The sequence below is a fragment of the Acinonyx jubatus genome, chromosome C2, assembly GCF_027475565.1.
Source record: "Acinonyx jubatus isolate Ajub_Pintada_27869175 chromosome C2, VMU_Ajub_asm_v1.0, whole genome shotgun sequence".
NCBI classification, from domain to species: Eukaryota; Metazoa; Chordata; class Mammalia; order Carnivora; family Felidae; genus Acinonyx; species Acinonyx jubatus.
This window is the reverse complement of record NC_069384.1, coordinates 106,231,409-106,246,135: the sequence shown is the minus strand read 5'-3', so window position 1 is coordinate 106,246,135 and position 14,727 is coordinate 106,231,409. Positions and strand designations below refer to the sequence as shown.

Genomic DNA, 14,727 nt, shown 5'->3' with positions numbered 1-14,727 from the left:
AAATTTTCCCCTAAAACCACCAGAAGGAACACAGCCCTTGTGATGTCTTGATGTTAGGACTTCTTACCTGAAAACTGTAAGATAATCAGTCTGTGTTGTTTTAAACCACTAAGCTTGTGGCAATTTGTTACAGCAACAATAAGAAAATAATACACCAGTGTGTTCAGAGCTTAGTGAGGATTTTGGATTTATGTGGAGGGCAATGGGAAACTATTAGAAGATGTTTGGCAGGAGAGTGAACTGATGTGATTTGTTTTAAAAGGTGGACATGGCAGCTACCTGGAGAGAGGACTGGAGTGGGGGTACAAGAGTAATCAGTGAGACTAGGTGGATGGCGCACGTTCACGCAAGTGAGAAGTGACTGGTTGACTGTAAGGCTATAGTGTGGAGATGGAGAGAAATATATGCCGGCTTAATCTGCCAGGATTTATTGGTGGAGTGGATGTGACTGGGGAGCAAGAGGACTGGGAAGGAAAGAATAAAGGGTGAGATTTGGGGATTTTTCAACATTAGGGTAGACAACTGAGAGACAGTAGAGTGTAGTGACTAAGAGCCTAGACTCCGGATCCAGACTGCTGCCAGCATTACTACCTAGTAGTTATGTTACTTTGGGCATGTTATTTCTCTCTCTAGTCTCTTTTCTCAACTGTAACAAGGAAGTAAGGGCTGCCTTGAGGTAGCATGAGATACATAAGTGCTACCCTTTTAATATCATTATTGTGTTGGTATTGTTTGTTGAAGTGGAATAATCTGTAAAAGAAATAGATATGGGGTGAGGGAGATAAGAAAAACTATGCTTTTGATGTATTAGATTTGGAATGCTTTTTGGACAGCAAAGTGCAAGTATCAAGGAAACAGTTTGAGAATGGCTCTTTCATATGAAGCAGTGGAATGGTATGGAAACTTGCCTTTCAAATCAAGAAAAATATACAATAATTTCACCTTATTTCCTTTACAATGATTGACGAGGGTAGCAGAAGCCTTTCTAAAGGCTTATTCAAAGCAGTTTAAGAGAAAGGATTAACAGAAGGAATGCAGTGTTTAAAGAGATGTAGGCTTTCTTTCTATTCCCTCCAATTCTCCCTCTCCCCATCCTAATGAGATGAAGAGAACAATTATGTTGTGAAGGATGGACCGTAGAAAGAATGGTTTAACTGGCATGGGGGTGAGAGCTGATCATGGTGAGGGGAGTCCTTGGGATGGTAGGCTCCCTAGATTAATTGTCCACAGAGTTAGCAAAATAACCATTGAAAGAACTGCTATCCTTGCCTCTGGATTTGAAAAATTGTACGTGAGTCTGAACATAGAGTGAATCTCATGGTGGGGCTGCTGAACCTCAAAGAATTTTTTAAAGTTTTAATTTTAATTCCAATTAGTTAACATAGAGTGTTACATTAGTTTCAGGTGTAGATACGGTGATTCAGCACTTCCATACATTACCCTGTGCTCAAAGCATTTTTTAAAGAAACATTTTTGTTTTATTTCAAAGCAAATATATAAAACTTGGAAAAGACAGGAATATACAAAAACGAAAATCATAGTTGTATTTTGATAAATCCTTATAGTCCTTTTTTCTAAGGACTTTTTCTTAAAGTCTACTTTTTCTAAGTAATGTATATTTTTAACATGTTTTCATTTAGTGATATACCCATGTCATTACACAATATATTTGTAGAGAACTATTTTTTTCATAATTTTTCATTTTATTTATTTATTTATTTATTTATTTATTTATTTATTTAGAGCACACGTGTGAGCAGGGGAGGGGCAGAGAGAGAGAAGGAGAGAGAGAATCCTAAGCAGGCTCGGTGCTGTCAGCACAGAGCCCAACATGGGGCTCCATCTCCCAAACCATCATGACCTGAGCCAAAATCAAGAGTTGGGCACTTAACCAACTGAGCGACCCAGGCACCCCACATTTATAGATAACTATGAAATGGCTGTATAGTATTCCAATCTATGGATGAATTATAACTTGCTTACTAAGCTTTTGTTTTTTAGAATTTCTAAATTTTTCATTTTTATAAACAGGGTACTTTGAAATTCATATAGGTAAATCTTTCTACTCACATGTATTTCCTTTGGATAATTTTGCTTGAATCAAACTTAAATAATGTTAAGGCTTTTAATGCTTAATGATTCATTGCCTTCCAATAAGATTATACTAATTTTATTCTCAGCAGTGTTTGTAAATAACCATTTCATACCCACTAGCTCATAGTGGGTATAATAACTTTAAAAAATACTAGTTTGATGAAAAATTTTACTCCTGCATATTCTACTCTGTGTTCTTTCCTTTGTGACTCACCTGGTCATAATCTTTGCCCACTTTCTAATGGCATGTCAATCTTTTCCTTATTCTTTCTTTTCTAATGTTTTACTCAGAAATAACTTCAAACTTAACAAAAAGTTATAAACATAATGGTATTACAAAGAGGACCCAAATGACCTTTATCCAGATTAACATTTTAACCCATTTGCTTTCTTCCTCACCTTTCCTTGCCCCCCTTCCTTCTCTCTCTCTCTCTCTCTCTCTACACACACACACACACACACACACACACACACACACACACAGTTGTCTTTCCTGAACCATTTGAGGATAAATTACATACAACATGACCCTTTACCTCTAAATACTTCAGTCTGACTTTCCAGCCTCACTTTCAGTGATACTTTACATAAGGACAGTTATACCGTGTCATAAATTTACATACTTTAATCTACCACCCATATTCTAATTTTATTAGTTGGTCTTTATAGCATTTTCTCCTCTAGTACAAGACCAGGTAGAGTCAATCTATTTGGCATGTCTCTTGAACGTCCTTAATTCTGGAATATTTCTAGTCTATCTTTGTCTTTTTATGACACTGACATTTTTTTTGAAGAACGCAGAACCTGTCAAACTTTTTTTAAATAAAAAATTTTCATTTACATTGGTGTAATGTTTCCTCTTGATTGGATTAAAAATATGTACTCTCAGCCAGAAAACGACATATGTGGGGAGGTGTCCTTCTCAGGGTATGAACGTCTGCCTGCTCCTCATTTGGTGATGTTAATTTTGATCACCTGGTGAAGGTATTGCTCACTTTGTTCAGTGTATTATTCCTGGGTTTTTTGTTCCCTTCCAGTTAGTAAGTGTCTATAAGAGACATCTTAAATACATATACTCTCCTCCTCACCAAAATGTATCCCTAGATGTAGCATCCATTAATGACTTTTGCCTTATCTAAACTTTATCACAGTGATTTCTAAATGATGATTTTTCTGACTCCAGCCATCCCTCTCCATTTATTAGTTCTCAGCATCCTATTTTAAACAAGAGCCTCTCTTCTTATTATTAATATATTTATTTATTCATTCATTCATTCATTTTTTCAATGGTTTATAATTTATTACTGTACTTAATTATTTTGATACACACATTGTCTAGGCTTAGCCAGTAGGAGCCCCTTCAAGCTGCCTCCTGTGACAATGGAACCTGGTTTCATCATCTTTTATGAGCACTTCCTTACCTTGTGGCATAACAAGATATTTCAGATATACTTCCTCTGCTCCAGCCTTGGAATCTGCCATTCTCTGAGTAGCCCTGTTTCCTTTGTATAGGAATGGCCTTAGAGACCAAGTTGTAAGTTCTGAGTATGCTCATATGCTCATGTGCTGCTTGATTCTGGTAATGGTTTCATGGCCTTAACACATATGTCAGACATATCAAAGTATATGCACTTAATTGTATGTCAATACAATACCTTAATCTAGTTTTCAAAAAACAGGTAATAAAGGAAATAAAATGTTTTAAAAAGACATTTTTACAAAAGAAAAAGTAAAACTAAAATATAGTGCTCAAAGATAAAACTTGGGTAATAAAACTCTAAAGAAAATCAAAGTGATTACCACAAAATTCATGAAAATGGATATTTTGGAGAGGAGGAAGTTAGCTATGATTGGGACCAGGGACATGAAGCTTCTAGGGTAGCTGGTCAGGTTTTATGTTTTTACATGAATGGTTGTTATAGGAGTTTTCTCCATATAACAATTCATTATGTAATTATTTCATGCAGTTCTCTATTGCTTATAATTTTATCATATTTATAATAAAAGTGGTTTAAAAATAAATTAATGTTGTTCATGTTCATGATACAAACAATTACTTACTAGAAATTAAAGTCACTCTGCAAGTAGGGCAAACTTATTGACAATCTAACAAACATACTTCATTGTACAGTTTATAGGCTATTTTAAGGTACATTCAGATAATGACTCATTAATAAGCAGCCTACACAAACTTAAACTGGGATATTACTCTTTCTTAATATATTAACTTTTTGAGTATTGTTATAAAACCCAATTATATAAAATGAAGACATGTTTATTTCCGTTTTGTAATTTCCATTTGGTTCATTTTAAGGGTTTGTTTTTCTGCTGAGATTTATCATCTTTTCACTAATTAGAGTGGATTTTTCTTTATGTCTTTAAGCAGAGTTGTGACTGCTCTTTGAAAAAATCCCTGCCTGCTAATTTCAGTATCTGGGTCATCTCAGAGGTAGTCCCTATTAACTGTCTTTTCTCCTGGGAATAGGTCATGCTTTTCTATTTCTTCCTGCATTGAGTAATTTTCATTATATTCGGGGCATTCTGAATATTATGTTATAGAAATTCTAGATTCTGTTATATTTCTCCAAATACTATTATTGGTGGGAGTAGGAGTAGTGTTGCTTTAAGCAGGCAGTTAATTTGATTGGCTTTAGACTGTAAACTCTGTCTCTAGGGCAACAGCTCAAATCTCTAATTTTTTTTTATCTTAGGCTGCTTGGAGTCTGCCCTGTGCATTTTTAGTTCAGGGCTCAGCCAGATGTGTGGGTAGCGTCTTTATGCAGTATTGGGACTCTCTGTCTTTGGCTCTCTCCTATTTTGATTCACTCCTAACTTTCTAGCAATTATGGTTGACCCTAACACTGTACTCTCCTTCTTTAGGCCAGATTGAGTGTGTTTTCTATCAGAATGTCAGTTCCTCTGCATGGTGCAGACTGGGGACTCAGGTTTGAAAATCTGACCCCCATGCTGTCACCTCATTCAAGGTGTCAACTTCCCTCCAGAATCTTCTTGCTTTTGTTCACTTTTCAATGCTTTCAAATAGGGGCTTTTCTTTTTAATGTTGTCCAAAGCTTAGACTTTTTATTTATGTGCAGATCAGTCTGATAGGAGCCTACTTAGCAATTATAGCAGTGGCCTGAATGTTTATTTCTTTAAAGAAATAATAATATAAATATGCTAAGAAATTTCTTTTTACAGATAAATAAAATGATATAGAAAAACACATTGTTGGACTACAAGTAATTTTTTTGGCAAAGAAAAAAAAACCCTTAACTATATATTTCTAACTTCAAGGAAGTATGTATATATAACCACAAATAGGATATAAAGATAATAAGAAAAGTAATAAAGGAAAAACATGTTTTTTAAAAAGGGAAACATTTATACTTGAACTATTTTGAAATAAAATATTTGAACTTCTTTCATATTATTTTAGGAATAAATCTAATGAAGCTGATGACTGTCAAAGAGAACTTAGAAAACTGAAGTTTGAATCCATTATTTCTGAGTCACGGTATACACTGCAAATTTTAAATTAATATTTTTAGTAATTAAATTTGAAATCATGTTTTAAATAACATTTTATTTGAAATGTACTTAGTTTTTCTTATTGTATTATTTACACATTGAGTACCTAATTTAAGTTTATAATATCTTGAAGTTCATTGATTTTGCCTCTTTCTAGATGGGAAAGTTTTAATCCCACAGAACTCTCCATTTTCTTAGTGTGAAAAAAAAATTTTTAAGTTAAAATTATAGTCTTTAGTTTCAAATGAGATTTTCATATATCTTTGATAAACATAAAAATATAGTGTCTAATGTGTATTTTTTTTTCCTATTCCATTTTAGGCATACCAGATTGCTTAAAGAGAAAGAGGATTCTTTAATGGCTTGTCAACAAATATATAAAACTTTACAGGAAGAACTGACTGTGAAAGAAAGACAAGAAGAAGACATAAAAAGAAGAATTAACTTTGCAGAAAATGAACTACAGATAACCAAAACTCTTCTGCATCAGACAAAGGAAGAGGTTGTAACGCTGAAAAGTGAAAGGTGCAGTCAACAATTTCTTCCAAAAATATTTTGTTTAAGTCAATGTTCCACATATATTTGAAATATCAAAGTCTTACATATACTAATAACAGTAGAATCACAGGATTAAAGAAATATTTCACATGAAAGGCCATCACATCCAACCACCTCCTTTAGTGATAAAACTAAAGCCCCAATTGGTTAAAGAACATGCTTAAAGTCATATAGCTAGTGAAAATAGAGATGGAATCCACATTGTATTTAGTGTTAGATTTTTATTGAAAAGAATCAATGTGTGAAAAGACCATGTATGATACTTATACTACCGAATTTCACCTGGACCAATAATTGGTGGATTCTATCACTTTGCGACAGAGAAACATCTTTTTGTATCACTTTTTCCTTTTATTAGCTCCTACTTTTCTTCTCTGTTATTTACCAGTACCTCTTCTTGAGGGCTCTCCACAAAGATAACTCTGGTGTTCAAGTAGTGAAGGGATAGTAAAAAGCATGTTCATTTAGTCATCCTAGATATTGTTGCTCAGTTAATTTGTCTTTAAATTAACCTTATTTGTATTTCGTATCTCAACCCTGCTTTCTTTCTTTCTGTTTTTATTTGCCTGGTATGTCTGTACTCATTCTTTTTGAATTCTTTTGTTTTAAATGTATATCTGATAATATAACATACATTTTGGGGCTTTATTTTATTAGGTTTTATCAAATATGGAAGTCTAATGGGAGATATTATCCCATTTACATTTATTGATATAACTATTATATTCCAAAAGAACACAAGTTCCATAAGGGCAAGAATTTTTGTCTTGTATTATTCTCTGTGCACAAAAGGCAAAATTGGCTGTTTGTTTTCCATTCTTCCTATAATTTTTTTGGTTTATTTTTTGTTTTGCTAATTTCATTTTATGCATATTGGGTTTCTAACTTAGAAGATTTATAATTTTGTTGTTGTTGTTGTTCTTTACAAGGATAGCTATTTGCCCTCAGAGGAAGAGTCTGGGAGTGGCTAGCAAGCAGCTTAGAATTAAGTTAATTGTCTCAGAACTTTCTCATTAACTCTTTGCCCTGGGTCCTATCTGTCTCTACTTCAGGCTAGGAGGAGTCTGTCCAGTTCACAGGGGAATAATTCTTATCTCTGGTCCATCCCAGGATAAGATGAACACCTGCAGTGCTGATTGCTACCCAGCATTTCTTCGTGATTCAACCATACCAATAATCTGCTTCTTGCAAATATCATATACCTTATAGTTAAATGACTCTTCATTCCACCTCACCACCTCTACCATTTCACAATTACATAGTTGCTCAGCCCATAGCATATTAGAAGCAGCAATTTCATAAGCAGGGAATTTGTAAGAGCCAGGTTTACTAATAACAAGAAGGAATGGCAGCTGAAAGATTGACCATGCATAGAAGAGAAAAAAACTATAAATGCAAACTAAAACTTTAAAAGCATTGCAATTTGACCCAATATATGATAGAAACAACCCTACACACATTTGTAACTATTTATATATTTATAACATGGGTTTATAACTGATGACCATCGTGATAACCGTGAGTGATAAAGATAAAAATCAGCCATATACTCTACTTAAAAAGTACAGAATCATATATCCTAAGATACCATGAAATAAATAAAAAATGTTTAAATCTTCTGTTCATAACTTTGGTTATCTGAATAATTTTCTTATATCCCTGTATCATCTAAAATACCCCATTTCTAATGATGTCCGATTAATTAGATTTCATTGTTTATCTGAATGACTGCTATCTTCTTTATAGTGGTCATTGAAAAGATCCTGTCTTTGTTCAGCTATCTCTGGAACACTTTTCTGAGGACTGACTTAAGTGCAAATATTTTAGAATATTCTCTGTATGATGTATCTTTGCCCTTTAGGGATGAATTTGATTTTTTAAAACCGTATCAGTATGTTCAGTAAAAGCACGTTGAGTGACTATGGAGGGAAAATCTGGGAAATACCATGTAGGATCAAAATTAAATTTTTTTTCTATGCTTACTAAATTATCTCTGGCTGCAATTTGAAGACGGCAGTCTTATGAATGTTTTGAGGATTGACGGCATCATTAGACTAAATATAGAACTTTCTTGGGGGATTGCTTTGAAATACACAATCACCTGGATATATATGTTTTTCTGTGTTTTAAAAATAGAAATAAAAATGTGCTTACAGATCAGTAAGTTAACATATTATCATAGGATTACTCCTAGACATAAATGTCCTTTTTCTTTGTCCTAGGCCACCTTCAAATTTTGTCTTCCTTGTCCTCTGTTGTATACTCAGAGTATGACACATATCCACTCAATAAATAGAATGAATGGCTTGCTTTGGGTAATTTAGTCAACAGTTGTTTGTTGAGCATTGACTATATGCCAGGTACTATGTACTCTGGGGATATAACAATAAGTCTGAAACATCCCTGTCCTCAAGAAGCTTGCATTCTAATGAGACACATAGTAAAAGAAAAAGTGAAGTGCTAACTAGAATAATTACAGATTGTGACAATGGAAATAAAGTAAGGAAAAGGGTATCGTAGCTGAGACTGATAGAAAAAGGGCCTGATTTGTAAAGGGAAGTCATAAAAGTGACTTCTGAGATGATATATAAAGGAAGCCAAGTGAAAGTTACCAGGCCAAAAGCCAGGAAGAGCTTTATAAGCAAAGAACAAGCTTGGTGAGTTCTCAGAAATGGCAGTATGACTGGAGGCCTAGCAAGTGTGAGTGAGGCAGGTGAGAGCCAAATCAGGCAGAATCTCTCTGGCCTTTATGGATTTGGGTATTATTTACAATGCAATGAAAAGAAGCCATTGAAGGGATTTAAGCAGAGGAATGACACTGTGGAAAGGTCATTCGGGTCCTGAGTGGAGGTGTGGCAATTGAGCAGTGGGAGCCAGTCAGGTAATTTACTGTTTTTATATTAATGAAAGGATTTTATGTATAGTTAAACCTAACAGACATGAGAAAAATGAAAGCCTTCAGCTCCCACACCCTGCTAGCTTCTGCTGGGTTATTTAAATGTCTGTACCAAATGGATGATGGCAAAACAGCCAGAGCTTACTCTGTGTTGAGCCAAAGGGTAGACACATGAAAGCCCCGTGAGGAGCCTATCTTGAAGAAAAATGACCTTTTGAAAGCTTTTGACACTGCTGTCCAAACCTGCCTTGAAACTTGGTCTTCCTTTGACTACAGGGCCAACCTGTTAACCTGCCCCTTTTCTGTCTCTGTTTTGGTTTTTTCCCATTCCCTCCTCTGATCCCCTGACAGCAGATATTCCTTAAGGTTCATGTATGAACTTGGCTTTCCACTGTCCACTTTCTTCCCTTCAGTAGTAAACTGTCTCTCAGCTGAGCACATTTTCTCTTAAAGCTTTGATTTGAAGTGCCAGTGGGACCTCTATATAGAGGTGTCCCTAAGCAGTTGGAGATGTGAAAGTCCTTCCAAAACAAGAAGCTGGGCTCAGGAAAAACTTTTAAAATAGAAGTACTTGATAACACTCACAGAGCTTCTTGTTCAGTAGTACTAGGCGGTGTCTGGAAATGGGCTGCACAGCAACGTCCCAAACCACCGTCATGGAAGGACTGCAGCCAACCAGGCTGCCAGATGTGCTCTCCGAAGGCCAAAGCCCAGGTTGCTCCCAGTGACAGCATGTGCTTCCGTAGACTCAGGCAGTCTCACGTAGCGCTACCCCTCCTCCCTCACCCCACTGATATCAGAACCTCTGCCAGAACTCCCCTAGGACCACTATGAAAAACGTGCAATTCAGAAGCTATGTAGCTTCAGCAGAGGAGAAAAGGAAGGGGTAAAAAGCCAGAACTGACCCTAGAAAAAAATTGGTAGAACTGAATTTGAGACAAGAAAGGAGTTGGTGACTAGGAAATAGTTGATGGATAGGACAAATCTATTTAATGAGGTACTGCTTTCTTCCCCTTCCCTCCACTCAGCTGAGGAGGCTTTGTTAGGAGAAGAGCCTCCGCTGGAAGGAAGAGAAGTGGGTGCTTCAAGATCACAGATGCTGAGGGTAGAGGTCTGGCCAGCTTGGTTACAGACACACTGAGGCTGGAGAGAGAGGTCTCCTTTGTGGAAGAGGAAGAAGGCAGCAAGGCACAGTGGGCAGCACCAGAGAAAAGTGTAGCTATTTTCTAAATTCTGTACAAAGGCAGCTCTGTGCTCTCATGCTTCTGGGTTACAAGGTCTTATCAGCCAGACCCAGAACTCTGCCCAGAGCCATCCATTTGTGATACTGCTTCGGGACCATAGTGGATCAAGTAGGGTTCTGTGGGCCGGCCTGTAGGCCTAATTCCATTTTATAGAATTTTATTTTATTTCTACAGTAAAATGTGTTTGGAATTCCCTATAACCAGCTTACAGATACGTTCTATAAGGACATATGTGTTTAAGCTTGGAGACTGCCCATATATAACACTTAGAAAAATTTATGCACTAACATGTGGGCTACGACCATACTGCCGAAACTCGCAGCTGTCTGTAACAGCTCTCTGTGCAGTCCCAAGAGCTGTATTAGCACCATCTTGGTAAGTTCCAAGAGCAAAAATAGAAAAATACTTCCTGTGATTGACTTGCCAGTAACAGGATGGGATTAGTGAAGAACATTGTTGGAGGAAAAGCTTAGTTTCAACCAAAGTTAGGTGGAGGTTGCTTACGTGTAAATTCTTCCGTGAAATAAATAGGTCTGTATCTCTTTATCTAGCGCTTTATCTATTTTAAGCAAAGTTTATTTAAGTGTTCCTTGTTCCTCCAGACAGGTATCTTTTAGGCTATAGGGAAGGGTTTTATTCCCCCTCCCCCACACACGTAATCTTAACTTCTGTACAATTCCTGGGTTCTCTCCTTTCTCTCTCTGTCTTTGGTGTTTGTTTGTTCATTTTTAATTGAAAGCTAGAAACCCTCTCCCCAGAAGAGTATACACAAAATCTAGTACATTTTGGAGGGGGGGAGTTTCATGGAGTTTCTGACTTTTCTATAAATGACTGACCCCATGATTAAACATGGATGCTGCCTCATGTTCTTTCTCTCCTCTCTCCTCCTTTTCTTCCTCTCCCCATCCTGTCCTCTCCCTTTCTCCCTCTCAAACTCTCTCACACACAATCCATAGTTATCACAGTTGTGGGGAGCCCTCTAAGGGCTTCTATTACCATGTCCTGAGCGAGATGCTGTGTGCAGTGTTACATGGCACTCCGTGGAAGGAGTAAGGGATCTGAAAACCAATCTGGACTCTGCTGTCCTAGCCACTTGCCACAGGGGAAGGAGCTCAGCTTTTTTGCGTAAGTATGCCATTCCCCTCTCCCCTTACCAAGCCTTCAGTCTCTAGGTCTGTCCCCACCCAGAGGGAGTATGGTTTCCAATTCACCTCTAATTCCCAGAGGGGAGGTCATTTCCAAATTTGCCCAAAGGCACTGGCTAGCAGAGCTGGGGCCTTCACCTGTGAAGCAGGTGTCATTTTCCACAGTTTCCATATGAGGAAAGAGTAAGCAAAGCTATATCTCTCACTGAGGGTCACATAATTGGCAAAGACAGAAATCAAGCTCATTGTGTCTCACCTTATTAACCACCTCCACTATACTTCCGTAGTTCCCTCAGCATCTGTCTTGAAGGGCTGTTTTGTCACTTCTCTCTGTGTGACTTCTTTCTCATGTTGTAACACTGAGCCTTCAGGGGACTCCCAGCCTTGCAGAAAGCAGGAGAACCCAGAGTCTCCCTTTGTGTCTCCTCACCCCCTCTCCTCACTTACCCCACCCTCCAATCTTTCAGGATTCTTCCAATCACTCAGTAAATATTAAATGGTGACTTTTGTCTTCTATTCTCTAGTGTCTTGGCAAAATCAGAAGTGGAGCTGTATCTTCAAAATGAAAATAGAATAATAACATCTCACAACACATTTTAGAAGACAAGAAACTTAGTGTTTACTTAATGAGTCTTGTCATATTTTCATGAAGGTTAAAAAAATGAGAAGTATAGAATATAAAAAAAGGATTCAGGAGCAGTGAGTGTTTAAAGGGTCTGTTACTTCATGGTACTGTGGCTTACTATAAAAGAATGGACTTTAGAGTTAGGCAAACTTAGGTTTAAATCTCAACTTTACCAGTGACAAGTTTGGACAGCTTAGCCACTTTAAGGCTTTTTCTTTACCTGTAAAATGAGGATAGTAATGATAACCATCTTTTCATGAAGATTGAAGCATCTCGTATTATACCTGGTAGATTGTAAGGGCTCAGAAAACGATTTCCCTCTCTCATTCTTCCTTATGTTGATAACCCATTAAAGCATCATATCTTATTAATGTTTATACCCTGCACCAGTGATGTAGGTATTTATTAAATGTCTATTGAATTCAATATTATCTGCTTTACTCTTCAAGTTGTAAAGATTAGTCCATGGAGTGATTCAATTTGGATGCTATCCTATTAGTTTAAAGTATTATGAAACAAAATGTTTTAAGTAATAACATTCTAAAATAATAAACCTTGTCATGCTTTTCTCCCGAGATTCCCCTCTTTCTCTGATTTCTTATCAGCAGCTCTTAGAACAAGAGGCTTGCCAAACTTTTTATGATACCACAGACTTAACTGCTTTTAACTAAGGCAAGAGTTGTGGCAAAATCAAAATTATCTCTTTGATTGACAATGTGAAGACATCTCTAAAAGAACAACTTGTGAAATAGAATTTAAAGCTGTCGTTTGGCATTATGGTTTGACATTTGTTTGCAGTTACGTTTTTAACTGCAATTAAGGGAATCTAGATTTTTGCATGTATATATGAAATTAGACTCTCATTTTCTTTTGGGTCTAAGAATTTTAAAGTTAAAATTTTAAAAATAAATGCTCTTAATTGCTAGAGATCCTAATTTGCCTATTGTGCCAACTCCGGAGATGTTATTTTTAAACAATATTTCATGAAATTACAGAGTAGAATGCTACAGATAGCCACAACTCTCTCTCCAATATGAAGAGCAAAGGCAGCATAACATACTGCAGGGAGCTCAAGGCTGGTATGAGCTTGAGCTGGCATTGCCTCTTGTGATTTGTGTCACTTTAGATAGTCATTTACTACTTCAGGATCTTGTTTCTTCTAAAACTTAGGGAATTGCCTTCATGTATTATCAAAAAATGGCAAGAAAGAACCACTGCTTCACCAGAGACTAAAACAGTGCCTGATACATAATAGGCACTCAATAAATATTTGCTGGTTAGATAGATGTATGGATGAGAATTAATTTAACCCCAACTAAACCACTGATTGCAGGATTTTTTTCTAAGTTTATGTATTTATTTTCAGAAAGTAAGAGAATATGTGTGCAAGCAGGGAAGGGACAGAGAGAGAGAGGGAGAGAGAGAATCCCAAGCAGGCTCCTCACTGTCAGCACAGAGCCTGACACAGGGCTCGAACTCACAAACTGTGAGATCATCACCTGAGCCAAAATCAAGAGTCGGATGCTTAACTAACTGAGCCCCTGATTGCAGGATTTAAAGCCCAAAAGCACCCAGTGTTTCTCTCAGGTCCAGAGAACTTCTGACTTCTCAAAAATCAGAGGTGGGAATACAATCCAAACAGCTGGGTTCTAGTGATAATCTTCTTTATTGGATTCTTAGTAAAATCTAAATTTAGGACCTAAATCTGCATTGTTTCCTGTAACTCTAAAGTATCTTTATCTCTAGAACTGGTTCTGAAGAAGAAATTAGATGGCTACACATTTGCAGCTTTTTATAACATGGGAAAATATGGAATATGCATCTAACAATATTTTATTTCTTATCATTCTGCTAGTTTTCTAGCAAAAAAGCTCATGAGAGTCAAAGTTGATCCTTTTTAGTTTCTTTCAACACAAGCTTGTCTTTTCCTCATCAGTGTCTTAAAATGGGTTTGTATTCCTAAACAATGTATAAGCTCTTCCATGTATACCACATAATTGTGGTTTTTATTTTTGGAATCAGGATTATCTTTTTCACGCATGTAATCATCTCCATATACATTAGTCAGTGCCTGTTTCATGCTAACCAAGGGCAGTAAGTGTTTGTACAGTCATATATGATTATTCTTTCTGCCTTGTCCCACTAAAGAATCATACAAGGGTTCTTAGAGTCTGGATCAGAGGCTCAGCAGGAATCAAAGAGATCTGAAAGTCTTTCTCATTCCTATAGCCATAAATATCAAACAAACTTACCACTTCAGACTTTAAGTTCATAATTTTTATAAGAGTTCACTGAAAACATCTTGTATTTTCTGGAAATGTCTTAGGGAACTTCATAACTATGAAAATTCAGTGAATAATTATCACTTCATTAACATTGTTTAAACCTTGGCCTATTATTTTTTAGCGTCTGTAATTTACCAGACTTTCTCAGTTTTTGTTCTAAAAGGAAACATAACAGCACCGGTGTTTTGTACTGGGTCCATCAGAGGAATGTATATGGAATGGATTCTACTTTTGGTGGTATCTAAATTATAAGTGTCTCCAGAGAGACTGAAATTTGAGCATCTCAAATACTCAGCACCACCCATTTTACAATAAAGGTAACTTCTAGTGTACTAACAGGCACCCATCTGGA

At 36.5% G+C, this 14,727-nt stretch overlaps 1 protein-coding gene across 3 annotated transcripts in view; it reads left to right on the top strand.

Annotated features, from left to right (window-relative positions):
- The window catches only part of LEKR1 (leucine, glutamate and lysine rich 1), a 216,828-nt gene that overhangs the window by 123,727 nt on the left and 78,374 nt on the right, over nucleotides 1-14,727 (top strand). For all 3 annotated transcript variants that reach the window (XR_008297893.1, XM_027061551.2, XM_027061550.2), the window contains exons 9-10: nucleotides 5,531-5,608; nucleotides 5,944-6,147. Coding sequence is in view for 2 of the 3 variants with exons in the window: in XM_027061551.2 (XP_026917352.1) it covers nucleotides 5,531-5,608; nucleotides 5,944-6,147 (282 nt within the window). In the remaining variant the exon portion in view is untranslated. The remainder of the gene's footprint in view (nucleotides 1-5,530; nucleotides 5,609-5,943; nucleotides 6,148-14,727) is intronic.